Source organism: Oncorhynchus mykiss, chromosome 28 (genome assembly GCF_057628025.1).
Source record: "Oncorhynchus mykiss isolate SJ-2025 chromosome 28, ASM5762802v1, whole genome shotgun sequence".
Taxonomy (NCBI): domain Eukaryota; kingdom Metazoa; phylum Chordata; class Actinopteri; order Salmoniformes; family Salmonidae; genus Oncorhynchus; species Oncorhynchus mykiss.
The window spans coordinates 22,567,210-22,590,117 of record NC_143049.1 but is presented as its reverse complement, the minus strand read 5'-3'; the positions used below and the strand labels follow the sequence as shown (position 1 = coordinate 22,590,117).

General features: G+C 44.0%; 1 protein-coding gene across 2 annotated transcripts in view; it reads left to right on the top strand.

Annotated features, from left to right (window-relative positions):
* Window positions 1–22,908, top strand: part of eif2b3 (eukaryotic translation initiation factor 2B subunit gamma) — a 46,268-nt gene extending 23,360 nt beyond the window's left edge. For both annotated transcript variants that reach the window (XM_021589494.3, XM_021589493.3), the window contains exons 6-12: window positions 4,527–4,616; window positions 7,392–7,525; window positions 7,661–7,851; window positions 8,149–8,211; window positions 9,618–9,766; window positions 17,942–18,045; window positions 22,688–22,908. In XM_021589494.3, the coding sequence (XP_021445169.1) occupies window positions 4,527–4,616; window positions 7,392–7,525; window positions 7,661–7,851; window positions 8,149–8,211; window positions 9,618–9,766; window positions 17,942–18,045; window positions 22,688–22,740 (784 nt within the window). In that variant the 3' untranslated portion in view covers window positions 22,741–22,908. The remainder of the gene's footprint in view (window positions 1–4,526; window positions 4,617–7,391; window positions 7,526–7,660; window positions 7,852–8,148; window positions 8,212–9,617; window positions 9,767–17,941; window positions 18,046–22,687) is intronic.

Below are 22,908 nucleotides of genomic sequence, written 5' to 3'. Positions count from 1 at the left end.
CCTCTCTTTAAATGGCGTCAATCTATTGTCCAATAGCAAGTGGCGAAGTTTGGGAAGCTATACGTTTAATTGCACGTTTTCCTAAGTAACTACCCAAGTCTGGAATTTTTTTGTCCCTTCATATTTACTTTCTGTGCTCAGACAAGAGAGGATACAAAGAGCCTAGGTCTTTATAGTAAAGCCCTGTGTAGCTGGCCGCTTGAGCAAATTTGCCTGGGCTTTGCAGTGGTGTTGACACAGACCAGGTCCAGAATAGCAGTTAGAACTGTCCCTTCAGAGAGAAGCACAAGACCATTTACCTCACAGCGCTGCTGCCATGTGGAATGTGCTCGTTTAGGGCCTACTACACATGGAGGTTTTTAGTAGTAAGTCATTATGCTATTTGGAAGTGAGTCACCCAAGCCCGAGGAGTCTTCCAACAATGTTCTGTTTCACTCACCAGCCAGGCCCCCTGGTGTTCCCAAACTGTGGGGCGCGGCCCCTGGGGACGGGGTGGCTTTAAACTTACTCTTGAAAGTTGTAATAGTAGAATGCACAAGGTGCAATTTAGAAATTGGATAGTGCATCATCAGTTCCTCTTGGTCATTGCATACCTTAGAGCTATATATAACTTGTCAAAAATATCCAGCTCAGCTAGCCCATTTCGGCTAAAAAAAAAATGTGTTTTGTACCCCATACACTCAAATATCACATAAATACATGTTATACAGGGCAAAATGTATAGAATTGCGCGAAAATGTACTTTGCACCCCATGACAAAATGTGTAGAATTACAGGAAATAAGCTTTAAACCTGCAAAATTCTCTCCACCAACAAGAGGGGTGTGAACAGTTTGTCTCACTAACAGTGCTTGTGCCCATAGAAATAGACATGGTGCATCTGTGCGGGGAGGGGTCGTGATGTTCCCCAACGCAGGCCCTGAGGGAAAAATTAGTGAACCTCTGCTGTAGACTACCAGGAATTACACATTAAACTTGTTTGGCAAATGCAGTGGCTTTATGGCCAAACAATGTGTATTGTAGTTCTACTAAAATGATCATGCAAATGGAGGTCCTTCCTCCAGCATGTAGGCCTTCCCAGTAGACAGACTAGGCCTGTTGCTGCTCCTGCTTGTGTTTAATCATGGTGCAATTCTCCATAAAGGGCACACGTTGACCCCACCACTCTCCTCCACACCACTAGCCACAAGACACTGATCCCTGGGTATCTCTCCTGCTGGCCTGCCTCCCTGCCCGCCCAGCCCCACAAAATGTGATTTATACGGCCCGGCATCTGGTTCTGAAATCTGCATGGCCGAACAGAGCTGACTCATTCTCAATGCTTCAAATCGCATTCTTCACCCAAGAAAAGACAGAGCGGGGGAGGCAGTCACATAAAGTCCCAGAGATGAGATGGTTTTCTTAAATGTCACATTTAGGGGAGGAGAAGAGAATGGGGGCCCAGTTGACTGCAACACCACCAGGCAGGCTGGATAGCCGGGTCGCTATGATAGTGTTTCACCACTATGATCATGTTGGAGGTTTGGTGGAGGTTTGTCATCTATTTCACCTGATGCTCTGACCCAGAGGTCATGTAGAATATAGGCTAGTGAATGTACAGCTATGGTCTTATCTGACCCATTGCGTAGGTTCTGTCCAAGGAACTGTTTATGGAGTCGGGTCACCTGGTCATAATTTAAGCGTAATTCAGAATCCAGAGAACGTGATAGTCTCTGGATCTAGCTATGCGGCTCTAAGACCACCGTCCGCCGGGGACGCACAGCCCATCTGACGTGGTGACGGTTGGAGAAATTGCTTGAGCTGCGCTGGGAATTCAAAAAGTATGAAAGCCAGTGGTCCAACATTGTATCACACTGCTGTGTGTACCCGTACACGTTTTGAACTCTGAAGCATTTCACTGTAAGGTCTACTACACCTGTTGTATTTGGCGCATGTGACAAATAAAATTTGATTTGATATATTTTTATGTGAGCAGTGCTTCTAGAGGCCTTCTCAGAGGATGAGTCCTGCGTTCACCATGGCCAGAACTGCAGTGAACAGAACACCAGCTTTTCTAACTGCACCACAGTCTTTCCCTTTAAGTTTGCTGACGACACCATGGTGGTAGGCCTGATCACCGACGATGATGAGACCGCCTACAGGGAGGAGGTCAGAGACCTGACAGTGTGCTTCCAGGACAACAATCTCCCTCAACGTCAGCAAGACAAAGGGGCTGATCGTTGACAACAAGAAACGGAGGGTCGAGCACACCCCTATTCACATCAACGGAACTGTAGTGGAGATGGTTGAGAGCTTCAAGTTCCTCAGTGTCCACATCACTAAGGACTTATCATGGTCCAAACACACTAACACAGTTGTGAAGAGGGCACAACAACACGTATTCACCCTCAGGAGGCTGACAAGATTTGGCATGAGCCATCAGATCCATAAAAACTTATACAGCTGCACCATCGAGAGCATCTTGACTGGCTGCATCACCGCTTGGAATGGCAACTGCTCGGCATCCAACCGCAGAGCGTGACAGAGGGTAGTGTGTAACGACCAGTACATTATTGGAGCCGAGCTCCCTGCCATCCAGGACTTCTATACCAGGCGGTGTCAGAGAAGGTAAGGCACTAAAAAGGGTCAAAGGGTCTAAAAAGGGTCTCATGCCACCCAAGTCACAGTCTGTTCTCTCTGCTACCACATGGCAATTGGTACCGCGCCAAGTCTGGGACCAAAAGGCTCCTAAACAGCTTCTACCCCAAAGCCATAATACTACTGAACAGATAATTAAACGGCTACCCATGCTTTTCACTTACTACCTACATGTACATAGTGCTTCAATTAATCACCTAACCAGCCGCACACAAGCCTACGATCACCATGCGCAATGCCATGAGTTGACTGGAGTGGTGTAAAGCTCGCCACTATTGGACTCTGGAGCAGTGGAAGCTCCTTCTCTGGAGTGATGAATCACGCTTAAACATCTGACAGTACAACGGACAAATCTGGGTTTAGTGAATGCCTCAGAACGATACCTGCCGCAATGCATAGTGCTAACTGTAAAGTTTGGGGGCTGTTTTTCGTGGTTTGCGCTAGGTCCCTTAGTTTCTGTAAAGATAAATCTTCACGCTACAGCATACAAACATAGTCTAGACGATTCTGTGCTTCCAACTTTGTGGCAACAGTTTGGGGAAGGTCCTTTCCTGTTTCAGCATGACAATGCCCCTGTGCACAAAGTGAGGTCCATACAGAAGTTATTTGTGGAGATCGGTGATGATGACCTCAATCACATCAAACACCTTTGGGATAAATTGGAACGCCGACTGCGAGCCAGGCCTAATCGCCCAACATCAGGGCCCGACCTCTGTAGTGCGCTTGTGGCGGAATGGAAGCAAGTCCCCCAGCAATGTTCCAACATCTAGTGGAAAGTGTTCCCAGAAGAGTAGAGTCTGTTATAGCAGCAAAGGAGGGTCCAACTCCATATTAATGCCCATGATTTTGACCTGAGACATTTGAGCAGGTGTCCATGTACTTTTGGTCATTGGGTGTATTTTATTTTTATTTATTTGTTAATGTTCTACTTTTTAACTGTATTGTTGAGAAAGGGGCTCTTAAGTAAGCATTTCATGGTAACGTGGTCTCTTGTTTTATTCGGCGTATGTGACAAATACCCATTGATTTTCATTTGAGACACTTCCCACATCACACAGGTTGCTCTGCTCTCAGAGGAATTACACTGGCCTCCAGGACAGGACATGTCCCAAATGGCACCCTATTCTCTATATAGTGCTCTACTTTTGATCAGAGCATTAGAGTGCCATTTATTACAGACAGAGGCTCTATACCCAGAGCGTTGTCATGTCAATCTCAGGCTGTAAAACAATTGGGGGGTCCGCTTGTGTTGGCATCTCACCAGACTGGACATGGTTACCATGGCAGCCAGGCTTCTGGGGCAGGGCCTGCGGATGGAAGCTGGCAGGGGACAATACACAGGTGCCATGACATTCCAGGGACTTTTGTCACATACCTTATTTGTTCCCCTTATAGCAGATGTTTTGTTTGTTCAGTCACGTACTGCTTTCAGCGGAGTAAGTTTGTCCGAATAAAAATCTGAATTAAAGGGTGCCATTATTTTAATTCTGTCATCTAATTAAAACAGAATTCTGAGAAGAAAACAGTGGTTTTGCTCGTGAGGAGGCATGCTGTCTGCTACAGGGTACTTTATGGTGTGTTGTGCCATGAACATTGACATTCAGTTACAGTACATTACATGAAGTTATACCTGTGTAGTAAGTAACACACAACTCTAGTATTACAAAAGTGAAATTGGGACTAATCCATAATCCACCTGGGTAATAACAAAAATCCCTTTAACTCCAAACGAATTGTTAAAGTATGTCATAGAACGTGCCTTTACAATTGTTCTATTACAACTACTGTGTTTTTACACAGGTATAGAGCAATGTCATGCATAACTCCCCAGCTTTGTAGTTTGAATTTGATTTGATTTACCTCCCACGTCCGCCTCTCTCTTTCATTCAGACATCCAAGGATGCACATCAAAACTGGCCTTGTGGACGCCCACCTGTACTGCCTGAAGAAGTCTGTGGTCGACTTCCTCGCTGATAACAAGTGAGGCCCTTTTCACATGTTTGACTTTGGTTGCGTCCTAAATTGGACGTGGCCTTTGTGTATGAACTTTTGCATGTCATTGCATGTCAAATCTTTGCATGTCATCACAAATGTGTTTTTATATTAAATGTACACTGAGTGTACAAAACAGTAGACATAGACTGACCAGGTGAATCCAGGTGAAAGCTATGATCCCTTATTGATGTCACTTGTTAAATCCACTTAAATTAGTGTAAGGGAGGAGAAAAGGCTTAAATAATTTTTTAACGTAAGACAATTGAGACATAGATTGTGTATGTGTGTCATTCATTGGGTTAATGAGCAAGATGAGATTCAAGTGCCTTTGAACGGGGTATGGTAGTAGGTGCCAGGCCCACCGGTTTGAATCAAGAACTGCAACGCTGCTGGGTTTTTCACGCTCACCAGTTTTCCGTGTGTATCAAGAATGGTCCACCACCCAATAGACATCCAGCCAATTTGACACAACTGTGATAAGCATTGGAGTCAACATGGGCCAGCATCCCTGTGGAACACTTTTGACACCTTGTAGAGTCAATGCCCCGACAAAGTGAGGCTGTTCTGAGGGCAAACGGGGGTGCAACTCATATTAGGAAGGTGGTTCCTAATGTTTTCTACACTGTGTATATCAAATAATTTTTTTAAAGGTACCAATAACCATCCACATAAATGTGAATACAGTGTGTTGCTAGATACAGGTGAAATAACGAATTGCACCTTTCTAGGCAAGTTGCATGCATGTGTAACTGGAGTTAATATATGAACAGACTGTGACTGTGGAAAGGCTTTGAGACTGGTATGTATTCTTGTTAGGTGTTAATTTGTTTTACAATGTGCCAGTTTATTGAGCAGTTTATTAGGCTTTTACCCCCCTTGAGCATTAGTGTCAGAGGTACACCTCAATCACAACTGTGGTGATCATCTCACTTCCTCATACTTCTTGTACTACTTCTTTTCAAGTGCAATCACTTTGGACCAATCAGAAAGTCTGTTGTTTATTGCCCATTTTAAATGTTTGGGTTACCATATATAATAGGGCCACCACCATAGATTTACTTAAAGCTTATAACATATAGATGTAATTTATAGGAGCTCTATAGCCACCACCACCAGATCAAATGATCCATAATTGTAAAGATATACATACACCTGATCATTCAAAGCCAGGCCAAGCAATTCAATGCATTGTTAGATTCCTCACTTAGTTGAAATGCATCTCACTTTGATAAATGTATGTCCTATTGATGCAGCCTATATTTCTAATGGTGTTACATGAATCTACTCACATTCTCCAGCCCATACATCCTAGGCAGGGGATCCCCCCCCCCACCACGCCCACCACCAGCAAGACCAAAAGCAGAAGCTCCACCCTTCTACTCCTCCACCCACCCCTAGTCTAGGCCCCCAATCCCTTTATGCTTGTTAAACTGGTATTGTAAGGAGACCCAGCAGCTCCTTTAAGTGGTGTTGAAAATAAGCACAGGTGGCATTAATTGGAGAGTACATTGACTCACTAGCTCGATCCCTTTCCCTTCAAATATACATTTTCTACCGGGGATTTCCATAAATATGCAGCAACGCAGCTGCTTGTTCCTGCTGCTTCCCATTGCTTTGACATATTTTAATTGAACCTTTATTTAACTAGGTAAGTCAGTTGACGGCCTACCCCAGCCAAATCCTAACCCAGACGACCCTGGGCAAATTGTGCGCTGCCCTATGGGACTCTCAAACACGGCCTGTTGTGATACAGCCTGGAATCAAACCAGGGTCTGTAGTGACGCCTCTAGCACCTACAGCACTGAGATGCGCCACTCGGGAGCCCTATTTATTCACCAGTCCTCCTGATATGAATATAATTTCATCTAATCTGCTGTCCAGACTCAGGAGACCCCAATACCACTACTCCCCTTTTTATTTTTCTATCTCATCAAAGTAGGTTGACTTTAAATTCAGCTCCCTTTTCTTTCATATTCTCCCCTTTTCCTCTTTCCCTCTCTCTTTCCCTCTCTCACTCTTCCTCTCCCCCTCTCTTTCTCTCCCTCTTTCTCGCTCTTCTCTCTTTTGAAGCTGCTCTGCTGTGGAGCGCTCACGGAGAAAAATGGACAGAGTAACTGTTGTTTCTTTCTCAGCATTCAGATGGAAATTCTAATCTCCCTTCAAAGAAACTAAAAAGAGTGAGGAGGAGAGAGGGAGAGGACATGGAGTGTAGTGAAGAAGTGAGGAGGAGGAGAAATTAAAATTGCCTACAGGGTGTACTTGGATGTTTAAAACCTTGATTCAGCCTTATTTTATTTTTTTTACCTGTTAGGAAACCCTTGAACGTGTACACCATGAAATGATCATGGTTGTTTCTGGTTAGCATAAAACCCTCATGAGCAGGGTTGGGCATTCAGCTTGTGAGAGTGTTCAGTACATGGACATTAACAAAGTACACTCAAAGGAATTGTCCTCCTTCTCACGCCCCTCTCCCTACTTCTATCATTTGGATTGACCATGAGGAAATATCTCCCTCAACCTACGCTGACAATTATTGCTCATAGAAATAGACTGAGTAGAATGTGCCTCCCCATTCAGGTCAAAAATTCATGGTCAGATTTCTATGCCCGCTCTACTAATTCTAATTCTATGTTATTACTCTTCAAATGATTTGCGGGTCAAAGGTTACACACATCATGAGGGTAAAATGCACCTTTTACTTTCAGTGAATGTACTATTTCAGCAATTCGGTAACTATTGTGTTTTGTTTTTCTCTCAAAGATCAATCTCTTCGATTCGGGGAGAGTTAGTCCCATATCTGGTCCGCAAACAGTTCTCTAAATCCACCAACTCTCCGAAGGTCATCGATGAAACTCATCAGAACCTAAAGAAAAACGATAGTAATGTAAACTTAGGTAATGAACATTCCAAATAGAGTATGCTTTAAGACTTTCCATAGCTAGGTTGTAACTCACGTCATGTTCATGCGCACACACACGCACACACACACACATTCACCTGTGTGTATCTGCTGAAATATGTGTGTGTAGAGATCCAGATCTCATCCAGGGATGAGGAGCTGCTGCATCTAACCCAGGAGAGGTCCTGTTGGAATGACCACCGTGGGGACATGAGCGATGCCTACCACGGAGGACGCCTGCGCTGCTACGTGCACATCATGGACGAGGGAATATGTTACCGAGTCAACACGCTAGCGGCCTACATCGAAGCCAATCGCCTGGTGAGTGAGTGAAGGGAGACTGTGTAGAAAATGTGACGCTCTTGGTTATTTTACAGAAACTCTAGTTTAATAGCAGGCTCTGTGACCAACATAACGCCAGAGTTATGGGTTTGATTCCCACGGGGGAACAGTGTGAAAAAAATATATATATATGAAAATGTACACACTCTGGATAAGAACGTCTGCTAGATGGCACAAAAAAAAGAAAGAAATGTTCATATATTTCAATAAGGATAATTCCTGAACATGACTGACAGTATTGCTTTATCCTCATCCATTTTCTCTCCTGTGTTCCAGGCCCCTAAGCTGTTTGACGAGCCTGCAGTCCATCCATCAGCAGTGGTCTCTGAGCGTTGTCTGGTGAGTAACTACTATGACCAACAGGGAACGCACTAAGAGTAGCTAGATGGGTGGTTTTCTTAGACGTCTGGTACAATGTGGATTTTCTGACCGAGTCTGAGAGTGAGTCATTCGCAGGATTGAGAGTTTCTGGTGAGAGAGGGTGACATTAGAGTGAGTGTGCTTTGGTGAGTCACATGATATTCTTGTTAGTTGTCTATGCGGTAAGATGCTGTAGGTGTCATAGAGGATTTATGAGTAAAGCTCAATTCAGATTGGGATCCGCGATAGTCCGGCTTCCCATTGTGATATATCCCGCTGGGGACGCACAGCCCGACCTTCACACCTCCCCAAAATGTCCAACCAACGTGGATCCGCGTACGTGGCTCTTAATCATTTGAATGTGGCAATGGTTGGATTAATTGCTTGAGCCGCGCTGAGAATTAGAAAACTATGAAAGTATATTCTAGAACACTGCTGTACGGCCATGTACGCCTTTAACTGTAGCCAACCATAACTTGATATATCTGAAACAGTCTGAATAGCGGAGCATGTATGAGCGCATCCGATGCAGATTAGGGGAGACGGGGCTATACGCTGCTGAATATAGCCTACCCACGTCGCAGTTAGAGCGGCCATTGCGCTGTTTCCTCCTTCCGCATGTTGTTGAAAGACCAAAGGGAGAGTAATATGAAGTTTGGGACACAAGTTATGCTTCTTCATAATCATAGATGAATTTAACGTGCACATTTTTCCCCAATAAACAAATTACTTGCCTGAACACTTTGTTTATTGTCACATGCCCAACAATTCAGTAATCAATATCAGTCACAAGGTATTGTTTAGGCATTTTAGTTTGTTTGTCATTTGGCAATCTGAAACCAACCGGACCAAATGAAAGAAATTCAATGTAAAAAATGGTTGAATTCTGATTCGAACTATAGCGCAGAACTACAATATGTGTGAAATCGCCCTTACATATGTAGGATCTTAATTTGATCACTGTGTTTTAGGAGAACTTTCCTGCAATGCAGGAAATGTTTAACTTGCAGTGTATTTTGATACAACCCCTACAAAAAAAAAATCCATTAATTATAATCCACATAATAATTCACATTTCCTGTTGCTGCAGGATTATTCTCCTGCTGTAGCAAACTGGCTCAAATGAAGGTCCTACATTTGTAGGTTGCCTCTCCATTATCTTTATGTTCAAACTGCTTTCCCAACTGTCATACACATTTGAGTTCTAAAATATCATCTTCTTCGCTCTTTTCTCTCATTAACAGACATATAAAGAGTAAACATTTTTACACTGGAATTTGACTCACTAATATAGCAAAGTGTGTGAAGGGATCAGAGCGAAATGTAAATTCTGCCGTGGTCTTTTTACTGACAACGTTCTACCACATCTGCCTATTGTCTGTTAGATTGGTGCAGACAGCATAATAGGAGCTTCCTGTCAGATCTCAGACAAGACATCCATCAAGAGATCGACGATCGGAGTGTCCACCACTGTCAGGGAGAAGGTCAAAGTAACCAACTCCATCATCATGCATGGAGTCACCATCGAGGAGGGGTGAGTAGAGTCTAATGTATACAGATTTGGACCATGTCTACCACTGAGCCCTTAGACCCAAGGACAGTCATTTTACCAGAAAGTCACAGATGATACTTTGTGGTGGAGAGAAAGCAGTGGAAGAAACAATGATATTTGAAAAAAGGCTGGGCAGTCAACTCCCTTCCCCAATTAAGCCTATTATAGTGTTGAACCACATTAGGGGATCAAGTAGGTTTCAGAGGTCAGTGTAGAGGGAGAGAGAGAGAGGACCAAGGGGAACAAGTAGGTTTCAGAGGCCAGTGTAGAGGGAGAGAGAGGACCAAGGGGAACAAGTAGGTTTCAGAGGCCAGTGTAGAGGGAGAGAGAGGACCAAGGGGAACAAGTAGGTTTCAGAGGCCAGTGTAGAGGGAGAGAGAGGACCAAGGGGAACAAGTAGGTTTCAGAGGCCAGTGTAGAGGGTGAGAGAGGAACAAGTAGGTTTCAGAGGCCACTGTAGAGGGAAAGAGAGGACAAAGGGGAACAGGGAGGGAGGGAGATGGCTGCAGCGCGAGGGGACTGACTGAGGCTTGTTTTATGTGATATGTGGGTAAAATGGAGAACTCTATGTTGACAATGTCCATTGGCGTGCAGTGAACCAGAGCATGCTTACAATGTAATACAAAAACACATAGGTGATGAATATACATGGTTAAACGTCTGGATTCTCAGCAACAACGTATTTCACTTCATCCATATAACTCACAAGTTGTTGCACAGTGAGTTGATAGACTTGTGAACATATTTGCACCAAAATCACACTTGTTTTCTACCTTGAAAGTTTCATTTTCAACTATTTATTGTGGGTGGATTGCTGACTCTGGAAAGTAAATCTACTATGAATTGGGGGGTTTTCAGTCTAGCATTGGGAGACATTTTTAATTAAAGTATTTTCACTCGTGCTGGTCGGTTGAAAGGATGTCCGGGCTGGTGATTTAAAACTGCAAGCATGACATGAATCGCAGGAGAGCGACCACTGAGAAGTAGAAAAGGAGTCTGTTATTTTAAATTCACAGATCCTCAAATCCTGGGGAAGAGCTTTAACTGGCAGAGTTAGGCTTTAGCACAGTCCCTCTTAAAGACAGTGAGGCCAGAGCCAGTGTAGGTACCCTCATGTCCCAGTTAGTGCAGAAAAAGAAAGACATGGCAATTCTTTCACAACATAAAAAAAATGTAAGAGGGGATTAGTAAATCCCTGGCATGTTAAAGAAGGCACTTGCATTTTTGGGCCCTTTGTTTGCATGTAGGAGGGCTTGTTTACAAAGCTACGGATATTTGGGGGGTCGAGGGAGGCCGGCGGAAGAGGTGGGTGGTTAAGGTGGGGGGGGCTCACAGCAAGGAGGAGCATAGTGTCAGTAATTAGTGGTGTTTCAGTTGGGCTTCTTTGGTGGTCTCTCTGTTTAAAACTCCAATCCTTGTAATCTCCAATTGCCATCCACCCCCCAGCCGGGTTCCCTCCCTCCTCACCCCCCTCTCCCTCCAACCCTACCACCACCACCTGAATAGAATGCCCTCTGTGCAACAGCAGCCAATACAAACCTGCCTGTGTGAGTGGATGCAGGGCCTAGCGTGTCAGAGGCTCATGCATGTTGCTCCTCAGCCCGCCCCACAGAGCTCAATCTGTTGGTTCCCCCAGCCCTCCTGACTAACCCTAACCCAACACACTACCTCAGTCTTTCCAACTGCTGGTACTGAGATGTAGCACGCCTCTGCCTGCCACCCAGGGTCTGGAGTTTCACTGTGACAGTTACATATGGGAAGATGAGATTAAACCCTGAATTGAGGTTCTTTGATTTCCTCTTTTTATTGATGAAACTTAAACTGCACAATCAAAGGTATGAAGAAACAATTTGGAATTTTGATAATGAGTAAATTAACAGTAAATGAAGATTGGGCTGAGAATTTGAAAGATCATTGACTTCTTACCATAGAGAATTTCTACTCCACTCAAAGGAATGAGTAAACTGCCAACCTAGACCCCAAACCAACCTACTGTCTGAAATCCATTGTTTAGACTGAGCTCAGTGCTAATAATGATTACAACATGGGGTTTATTTCGACATGGGGGTGTGCTCGGTCTCAGCTTTGATGAACTCTCTATAATGTTTCATTACTGCATGTCCTCAACAACACAAACCTGACGATATCGAATTACATGTTTTTTTTTAATGTTTTTTTTAAATGTTTTTATATTTTATTTCACTATATAAGCCAGTTAAGAACAAATTCTTATTTACAATGACGGCCAAACCCGGACGACGCTGCCATATGGGACTGCCAATCACGGCCGACTGTAATTCGGCCTGGATTCATTTTTTTAGTCTTTTTTAGTATATATTTCAATCTCTTTTTTTAATTTTTTAATTAAACTTACCTTCCGGCAACCCGCCTCAACCAATGTGATACGGATCTGCTATTTTTAGAATCTATAGCTAGAACCTCCATCAGAAGCTAGCCATCAGATGCTAACCAGCTAATTAGGTACAAGCTATTTAGTCATTGTTAGGCACTGCTAGCGGCCTTTACCTTTAGCTCAGACACCAGAAGCTTTTAGCCTGGATAATACCCGCCAGTCTGCACAGCACGATATCAACCCTGAGCATACCAGACTGCTTTTCTCCACTACATCACCAGATTCCTGCCGTAAGCTCTGGACCATCACTTCAGATCATCGCAACTAGCGAGCTGCTACTGAGTGGCCCAGCCCTGAAGCTAGCCTTGAGCCAGGCCCATCTCCCGGCCTGCTCAGTGGACCCTATGATCACTCGTCTACAAAGATGATACCTCCCGGACTCTTCACTAACACGACTAGAAGCCACTACATCACCGGATTCCTGCCATAAGCTCTGGACCTTTGCATCACATCATCGCAGCTAGCTAGCTGCTACTGAGTGGCTATAGTGGCTAACGCCCTTGTCCCGAAGCTAGCACAAGTTAGCCTCAAGCCAGGAGCATCTCCCGGCTAGCAAACTTAACTACTCCAGCTACAATACCTCTTTTGCCAATTGGCCTGGACCCTTTGTCGAAACGGAGCCCCGCCGATCCATCACGACTGGTCTGCCGATGTAATTCCGCCCGTTGCGTCCTCAACCGGCCTTTGCCGGACGTCGGTGAAGATGCTTCTGCTAGCCCCGGCCTGCTATCTTTATGAACGCCGTGTCTCCCGCTTGCTAGCGCAGTAACGACTACCTAACGGCTTCCCTGTTTCATCTATTGCTGTTCACTGGACCCTATGATCACCCGGCTACATAGCTGATGCCTGCTGAGCTGTTTTCATTCATCACGGTACTCCATTTTGTTTATTTTGTTTATCTGTCGGCCCCAGCCTCGAACTCGGGCCCTGTGTGTAGTTAACTGACACTCTGACAATTCAATGCCATTTTACCTGTTGTTGTTGTCTTAGCTAATTAGCTGTTGTTGTCTTAGCTAGCTCTCCCAATCAACACCTGTGATTGCTTTATGCCTCGCTTTATGTCTCTAATGTCAATGTGCCTTGTATACTGTTGTTTAGGGTAGTTATCATTGTTTTATTTTACTGCGGAACCTCTAGCCCCACTCAACATGCCTCAGATACCTCTTTTGTCCCACCTCCCACACATGCGGTGACCTCACCTAGCATAACTAGTGCCTCCAGAGATGCAACCTCTCATCGTCACTCAATGCCTAGGTTTACCCGCACACTACCACACCCCTGTCTGTACATTATGCCCAGAAATCTGCTCCTTTTATTGTCTGTCCCCAACGCACTAGACAACCAGTTTTGATAGCCTTTAGCCGTACCCGCATCCTACTCCTCTGTTCCTCGGGTGATGTAGAGGTTAACCCAGGCCCTGTGTGTCCCCAGGCGCTCTCATTGGTTGACTTCTGTAACCGTAAAAGCCTTAGTTTCATGCATGTTAACATCAGAAGCCTCCTCCCTAAGTTTGTTTTACTCACTGCTTTAGCACACTCCGCCAACCCTGATGTCCTTGCCGTGTCTGAATCCTGGCTTAGGAAGGCCACCAAAAATTCTGAGATTTCCATCCCCAACTACAACTTTTTCCGTCAAGATGGAACTGCCAAAGGGGGAGGAGTTGCAATCTACTGCAGAGAGAACCTGCAAAGTGCTGTCATACTTTCCAGGTCTATGCCCAAATAGTTTGAGCTTCTGATTAAAAAAATTATTATCTCCAGAATTAAGTCTCTCACTGTTGCCTTCCTGTTATAGATCCCCTCTAACCTCCCAGCTGTGCCCTGGACACCATAGGTGAATTGATTGCCACCTATCTATCTTCAGAGTTTGTTCTGCTAGGTGACCTAAACTGGGATATGCTTAACACCCCGGCCATCCTAATATCCAAATACACCTCTGCTGTTTTCAATCAGGATCTCAGCGATCACTGCCTCATTGCCTGCATCCGTTATGGGTCCGCGGTCAAACGACCACCCCTCATCACTATCAAACGCTCCTTAAAACACTTCTGCGAACAGGCCTTTCTAATCGACCTGGCCCGGGTGTCCTGGAAGGATATTGACCTCATCTCTTCAGTAGAGGATGCCTGGTTGTTCTTTAAAAGGAATTTCCTCACCATCTTAAATAAGCATACACCTTTCCAAAAATGTAGAACTAAGAACAGATATAGCCCTTGGTTCACTCCAGACCTGACTGCCCTTTGACCAGCACAAAAACATCCTGTGGCGTACTGCATTAGCATCGAATAGTCCCCGCGATATGCAACTGTTCAGGGAAGTCAGGAACCAATTCACACAGTCAGTTAGGAAAGCAAAGGCTAGCTTTTCCAAAAAGAGATTTGCATCCTGCTGCTCTAGCTCCAAAAGGTTCTGGGACACTGTAAAATCCATGTAGAATAAGAGCACCTCCTCCCAGCTGCACACTGCACTGAGGCTAGGAAACACTCACCACCGATAAATCCACGATAATCGAGAATTTCAATAAGCATTTCTCCATGGCTGGCCATGCTTTCCACCTGGCTACCCCAACCCCGACCAACAGCTCCACACCCCCCACAGCTACTTGCCCAAGCCTCCCCAGCTTCTCCTTCACCCAAATCCAGATAGCAGATGTTCTGAAAGAACTGCAAAACCTGGACCCGTACAAATCAACTGAGCTAGATAATCTGGACCCTCTCTTTCTAAAATTATCCGCCGCCATTGTTGCAACCCCTATTACTAGTCTCTTCAACCTCTCTTTCGTATCGTCTGAGATTCCTAAAGAGTGGAAAGCTGCCGCAGTCATCCCCCTCTTCAAAGGGGGTGACACTCTAGACCCAAACTGTAACAGACCTATATCCATCCTGCCCTGCCTTTCCAAAGTCTTCAAAAGCCAAGTTAACAAACAGATCACTGACCATTTCAAATCACACCGGACCTTCTCCGCTGTGCAATCCGGTTTCCAAGCTGGTCACGGGTGCACCTCAGCCACGCTCAATGTACTAAACGATAAAAGACAGTACTGTGCAGCCATATTCATATTCACTCTGTCAATCACTGTATTCTTATCGGCAGACTCAACAGCCTTGGTTTCTGAAATGACTGCCTCACCTGGTTCACCAACTACTTCTCAGACAAAGTTCAGTGTGTCAAATCGGAGGGTCTGTTGTCCAGATCTCTGGCAGTCTGTATGGGGGTACCACAGGGTTCAATTCTCGGGCCGACTCTTTTCTCTGTATATATCAATGATGTCACTCTTGCTGCGAGTGATTCCTTGATCCACCTCTATGCAGACGAAACTATTCTGTATACATCTGGCCCTTCTTTGGACACTGTTAACAAACCTCCAAACAAGCTTCAATGCACAAACAACACTCCTTCCGTGGCCTCCAACTGCTCTTAAACGCTAGTAAAACTAAATGCATGCATTTCAAAAGATCGCTGCCCGCACCCACGCGCCCGACGAGCATCACTACTCTGGACGGTTCTGGCTTAGAATATGTGGACAACTACAAATACCTAGGTGTCTGGCTAGACTGTAAACTCTCCTTCCAGACTCATGTTAAGCATCTCCAATCCAAAATTAAATCTAGAATCGGCTTCCTATTTCGCAACAAAGCCTCCTTCACTCACACTGCCAAACATACCCTCATAAAACTGACCATCCTACCGATCCTCGACTTCGCTAACAATCTCCAACACTCTACTCAGCAAACTGGATGCAGTCTATCACAGTGCCATCCGTTTTGTCATCAAAGCCCCATATACCACCCACCACTGCGACCTGTATGCTCTCTCGGCTACATATTTGTCGCCAGACCCACTGGCTCCAGGTCATCTATAAGTCTTTGCTAGGTAAAGCTTCACCTTATCTCAGCTCACTGGTTACCATAACAATACCCACTCGTAGCACGTGCAGGTATATTTCACTGGTCATCCCCAAAGCCAACACTTCCTTTGGCCACCTTTCCTTCCAGTTCTCTGCTGCCAATGACTGGAACAAATTTCAATAATCGCTGAAGTTGGAGACTTATATCTCCCTTGCTAATTATAAGCATCAGCTATCTGAGCAGCTCACCGATCGCTACATCTGTACACAGCCCATCTGTAAATAACCCATCCAACTACCTACCCTATCCCCATATTGTTTTTATTGACATTTTTTGCTCTTTTGCACATCATCACCTGCACATCTATCACTCCAGTGTTAATTTGCTAAATTGTAATTACTTTGCTACTATGGCCTATTTATTGCCTTACCTCCTTACTCCATTTGCACACTGTATATGGATTTTTCAATTGTGTTATTGACTGTACTTTAGTTTATCCCACTTGTAACTAACTCTGTGTTGTTTTTTGTCGCACTGCTTTGCTTTATCTTGGCCAGGTCGCAGTTGTAATTGAGAACTTGTTCTCAACTGGCCTACCTGGTGAAATAAAATATATATAATCATTTGAACCAGGGACTGTAGTGACGCCTCTTGCCCTGAGATGCAGTGCCATAGACCGCTGCGCCACTCGGGAGCCCTGACAATGGCATTGTTGTATTTTAAATGTTGGTGTATAATTTGCCCACACGAGGTAGAGGCTGGCGTTGTTCTTCAAAATTCATGCTCAGTCTTTCCTCTAGGTTTTCTTTTAGCAGCGCTGGTAACTGTTGTGGGGGATTTGGGTCCGGGTTGTTCAGGTGTTTCTGGATCAATAGGGTCTTAGGTGGTGGGCGGTGTGGTAATGGCTGTGGTCAGCTCGTTTGTGCGGCTTAAATTGTTTCCTGCAGTTCGATACATTTTTCCATGGAGCTGAGAGGAAATTGTGCAGTGTGAACTAATTTCCTGCAATTCTATGTATTTTGCCATGGCTAATTCTTTGTTCTTATGCCCAACCATTCTTACTAAACCAATGGGAACCCCAATCAGTCCCCCTGGGCATGTGCCCTGCCTGCCCCATCAGTAATCCAGCCATGACCAAAATATTCCTTAATTCATCCTTTCTTAAATGTTCTATTTTCACACTGTCTAGCATTTTGTTTTACTTCTGAAAGATTATAATACAAAATATATGTCAATTATATTTTCTGCATACTTTCTGTCTAGTTTTAGTCATTTTAAGTTTAGACTGAATGCATTTTTCCATAAATAAAATAATTGGTGTGGCGGCAACAATGAATGAACACAGGGGAAACACTGACGCTAATCTAGTCTCTTTAGGAAAATAAAACAAGACAGCTGAAAACTCTGAGGGATCATGTTTCCTTTTAAGGGGGGTCAGAGGCAGGAAAGGACAAGGACCTCCCTCAGCTGGGCAATTAGCTGAAGACATGAAAGAGAAGTGTTCATTGTAAATATGTTCTTCTTCCACTCTGAAAAAAAACCTGGCCTGGCCCAGGCATGTCACGTAAACATCAAACTGGGCAAATAAAGTTATACAGTTTTTATAGTGCCAAAATGATCCCTGGAAAATGTGTGTGTGTGTGCGTGCGCAGTTTAAAGCAGCCACAGACAACGGGACAATGTTACTGTTCATCCAGAAAACGGCCTCCTTGAAATTGGAGTAGATGTTTAAACAGTACATAAAACCAGGATTTTGACTGTGTTATTTCAGTGTCCACTGGCCACAAATCAACTCTGCTGCGATGTCTTCACAGATACCCACAAGCTGCACAGTGTGATAATGTACTAGTTCTTAAGGGGGACTGACAGTTGATGCTGCTCTGTGTTTGTTCTACAGGTGTAACATCCAGGGCAGTGTGATCTGCAGTAATGCTGTGATTGGCCGAGGTGCAGACATCAAATACTGCCTGGTGGGGAGTGCCCAGCGCATAGAGCCAGATGGTGAGCATACTACTGCCTCACCTCACCTTGCTATCACACACAGTCCCACTCCCCTCTACTCTAACTAGCAGCAGTAGATTCCGGTGCCCCAAAATTTCCCAGGTTTTCCAGAAATCCTGTTTGGTAGATTCCCCAAATCAGGAGAGAATAAGTAGGAAATCCAGGAAACTTTCCACTGGGATTTCTGGGGAAAAAATGGGAGTTTGAGAAAGGTACCTGAATTTTGCATCCCTCAACGGGCAGAAATGACACATCCTACAAGTCATGTAGTATTGTATCCAGGAGGAATGTTCCAAAAGTAGAAATTGGGATTATTGGGTGTGAATTTGTGTGGGTCAATGTTTATGTGACTGGGTGAATGTGTGTGTGGCGCACGCCTGCGTGTGCCATGTGTTTTATTCTCCTTCTTAAAGCGCATTTAAACCTAACCCTATTTTTGGAATATTCTTAATCCCCTTGTCCATAGTCCTTGATCAAGCTGGGGGGTTGTGTGTGTGTTCCTGTGTGTTTGTATGTTAGTGTGTGTTTTGGGGATTGTGGGGGTGGGGGGAAGGGTGTCTGGTGGCTGTTGAATTCCGGGTGGTCCTGGCCTGGTCTCTAACCTCTCCATCAATGACACTGTCAGGGGCGCCCCTAAGATGTCCAAGGCCTGCTCAGCCTAATTGACTGAACAACAGGGTGTTGCTACACCATGGCCCCCTGCACCAAATACTGCAACGTTTACCTCCCTCCCAACCGACCCCCTTCCACCCTGCCCATCCAACTTCCCAGCCCGTTATGGTTATCGGAGTGCGACTGGACCTGATTAGCCTGCCATAACCTGGAAAGCACTGGCTTATGGAACGGCTCCCAGAAATCCCAAATTACAAGCTAGATCCTTGTACTTCCCATACACTCAGTCCCCCCAGCCCAGCATCCACCCCCATCCCCCTCCCTTGCCACCAACACCACCTAACTCCTATAAGCTTAAAGCACAGCACAGCAAGAGAGCACAATTCAAAGATAGCCCCTGAAAAAAGGCTAACAGAGTGCCACAGAGCAGAGGTTAATATAACCTATCATTATAAAAGCATCACTTATAATAACTGCCATAAAGTCTCGAAATAGCCCGGAGGATGCCAACAACCGTTCTCTTTTAAGATCTGAAGTCAAAAGCACTTTGACTCATCATATCAAAGTGCCAAGTTCCCCTTCAATTTGAATAGTTTAATCTTAATGATATAAAAAGTACTGTTCTTTTTTTCTTCTTACGTGAAATGGATAATTAAGGCCAAATTAATGTTAAACCTGAACTTTGCCTTCGCCGTAAGGTTGGATAGTGCTTAGATACAGCCTTCTCTTCTATAGTGACTGTCTCGGATTGATATACTAACACTTAGTTTTGAAGTAAAAGGTATTTATTTTCCCTTTCAATCTGGCTTCACAGGGTGGTCCTATTCATGGCTATCCATCAGACATACAGCTTTGACTTCTATCACCCCAAGCTATTGGCCCACTGTGTATACATACATATTACATGCATACTGTGAACAGTGGGTTCTCTTTTACAGAAATGATATCCATATGAAACAAAGAGCAGTTGCTTTATATATAAATCCCCTGAAGCAGTTGCTCCTCACAGGCTCAGTTTGCTTCTGAACACCATCCGTATCAGGTGGGTTGCCTCTCTCGTCAGGGGATAAATGAGGAGTATGGCTGGTAAAAGCATTATGCCTCCACTCATAAAGCAGTTAGATGGAAGTGTCTGTGGAGAGAGAGACCACCCTGTCAGGCAGCTACAGACAGACAGACAGAAGTCTTCTGACTGCACAAGCAGTCAGGTGGCGGTGGGACTCTGCAGGTGTTGCTGCTGCTTCATAAAGGAAGAAGACTGTTCTCCATGCTTCATGGAGACAGATATGCTCTTCCTCCTCCCCTCCTCTCCCTCACAAATACACTGCTCTCCTTGTGTTTCATGCTCTGTTTCTCTTTCCTCCTAACTCTGAATGCAAAAACAGAGCCTTTGTTCAGATTCCTTCACACTAAAATGTATTTATATGGATCATGAATCACTTTCCCCGGTTTAGTTTGGATTAGCTTTTTTGCTCTGGATGGATAGCAGGCTCTCCTCAGGTTTGTCTCAATAGGCTGTTAGGCACCCCTGTGAGGGAAAGAATCATCTGCGTTCACCTTGTTTTTCTCCTGAAATCCTGATCCATCTGTCATTGAGAGGGAAAGTGTCGAAATCCTAGAAATGTGTATGATTTGGCACATTGTGAAAATATACAGCGCCTTGTAAAAGTATTCAAAACCCTTGGATTTATTCCCTTTACTGTGTTACAATGTGGGATTAAAATGGATTCATTTAGCTTTTTGTTTTGTTCAACAATCTACACAAAATAATCTGTCAAAGTGAAAGAAAAATCATATTATTTTCAAGAGAAATTAAATTACTAAAATGTCGTTACATAAGTATTCAGTTCCCTGAGTCAATTCATGTTAGAAACACCTTTGGCATCGGCATTTTAAAGCTGTGGATCTTATTGGGTAATTCTATAAAAGCTTTACACACCTGGATTGTGCAATATTTGCCCATTTATTCTTTTAACAATTCTTCAAGCTCTGTCAAGATGTTGGGGATCATGGCTAGACAGCAAGTCTTAACAGATTTTCAAGCAGGTTTAAGTCAAAACTGTAACTTGGCCACTCAGGAACATTCGCTTTGTTCTTGGTAAGCAACTTGTGTAGATTTGGTCTTGTTAGGTTATTGGTCTGCTGAATGGTGAACTCCTCTCCTAGTCTCTGGAGTAAAGCAGACTGAAGCAGGTTTTCCTCTAGGATGTTGCATGTGCTTAGCTCCATCCCGTTTCTTTTTATCCTGAAAAACTCCAGAGTATGTGCCGATGTCAAGCATACCCATACCATGATGCAGCCACCACCATGCTTGAAAAGGAAGCATTTACTCAGTGCCGTGTTGGATTTTACCCAAACAAAAAGTGTTACGCAACCAGCGAAGTGTCTTCCTTTGCTGGTTGCATACAAGATACATATTTTTGTAAATTATGTACATTTGTATTCTTCTTTTCACTCTGTCATTTAGGTCATTAGCATTGACTCACTACAATGTTGTTGATCCTTTCTCAGTTTTCTCCCATCACAGCCATTGGAAAAGATAGCTGTTCTAAAAGCACCATTATAAACTGGGTGGTTCTAGCCCTGAATGTTGATTGGCTGATAGCCATTGTATATCAGACCGTATACTATGGCTATGACAAAACATGTATTTTTACTGCTCCAATTACATTGGTAACCAGTTTAAAATAGCAATAAGCTTCCTCAGGTGTTTGTGGTATATGGACAATCTCAACGTCAACAGTGAAGACGTCGACACTGGGATGCTGGCCTTCTAGGCAGAGTTGCAAAGAAAAAAACATATCTCAGACTGGCAAATAAAAAGAAAAGATAAAGATGGGCAAAAGAACACAGACACTGGACAGAGGAACTCGAAGGCCAGCATCTTCACTGTTGGCGTTGAGACTGGTGTTTTGCGGGTACTATTTAATGAAGCTGCCAGTTGAAGACTTGTGAGGCGTCTGTTTCTCAAACAAGACACTCTAATGTACTTGTCCTCTTGCTCAGTTGTGCACTGTGGCCTCTCACTCCTTTTTCTATTCTGGTTAGAGCCAATTTGCGCTTTTCTGCGAAGGAAGTAGTACACAGCGTTGTATGAGATCTTCCGTTTTTTGGCAATTTCTTGCATGGAATAGCCATTTCTCAGAACAAGAATAGACTGAGAAGTTTCAAAAGAAAGTCTTTGTTTCTGGCCTTTTTGAGCCTGTAATCGAACCCACAAATGCTGATGCTCCAGATACTCAACTAGTCTAAAAAAGGCCAGTGTTATTGCTTGCTTTGCTTCAACACATTTTTCAGCTGTGCTAACATAATTGCAAAATGGTTTTCTAATGATCAATTAGCCTTTTAAAATTATCATTTTGGATTAGCTAACACAACGTGCCATTGGAACACAGGAGTGATGGTTGCTGATAATGGGCCTCTGTGCGCCTATGTAGATATTCCATAAAAAATCTGCCGTTTCCAGCTACAATAGTCATTTACAACATTAACAATGTCTACACCGTATTTCTGATCAATTTGATGTTATTTTAAACAAGGACTTATTTCTAATGGACAAAAGAATCTGCTTTTCTTTTTTAACATGTACATTTCTAAGTGACCCCTAACTTTTGAACGGTAGTGTATATAAAAAAATCTTCCACTTTGACAGAGTATTTTGTGTAGATTGTTGACAAAATAAATTACAATTACATCCATTTTAATCCCACTTTGTAACACGAAATGTGAAGACATCCAAAATGTCTGAATAGTTTTGCAATGCACTGCATACTTTTTGTCTGAGTTGAGCGTGTTAACTGCCTTGTGACCTTAATTTCTGCTTGAAAAGTACTTCAAAGACCAGAACTTGACTTCAGTTTATCGAACACTGTTGTTTTACAAACCCAATTAACCACTCGCTATAGGTCTAGGGATCTTCGGCCTGCTTAATTATACAGTCCATCTCAAATACTAGGTTCTACAGAAGAACAAAAGTTCATAATCTTCTAACTCAAATGTCTAATTGTGAGAGGTTTCTTCTCACCTGTAGCTGAAAGGACTAACGAGGTGATCGTTGGAACTGACCAGCTGATGGAGATCTAGACAAGGGGGAAGACTGACCGATGGGAACAACGCCTTATTGACCGATCCAACAGACCAGAGCAGTGAGGCAAACTAACTGACCACCAGGCAGTTCCACACATCACCCCACCATCTCCATTGTCTTTTTTTTACATTGTGTCCAAATAAAAGCAATTTTATTTATCCCAA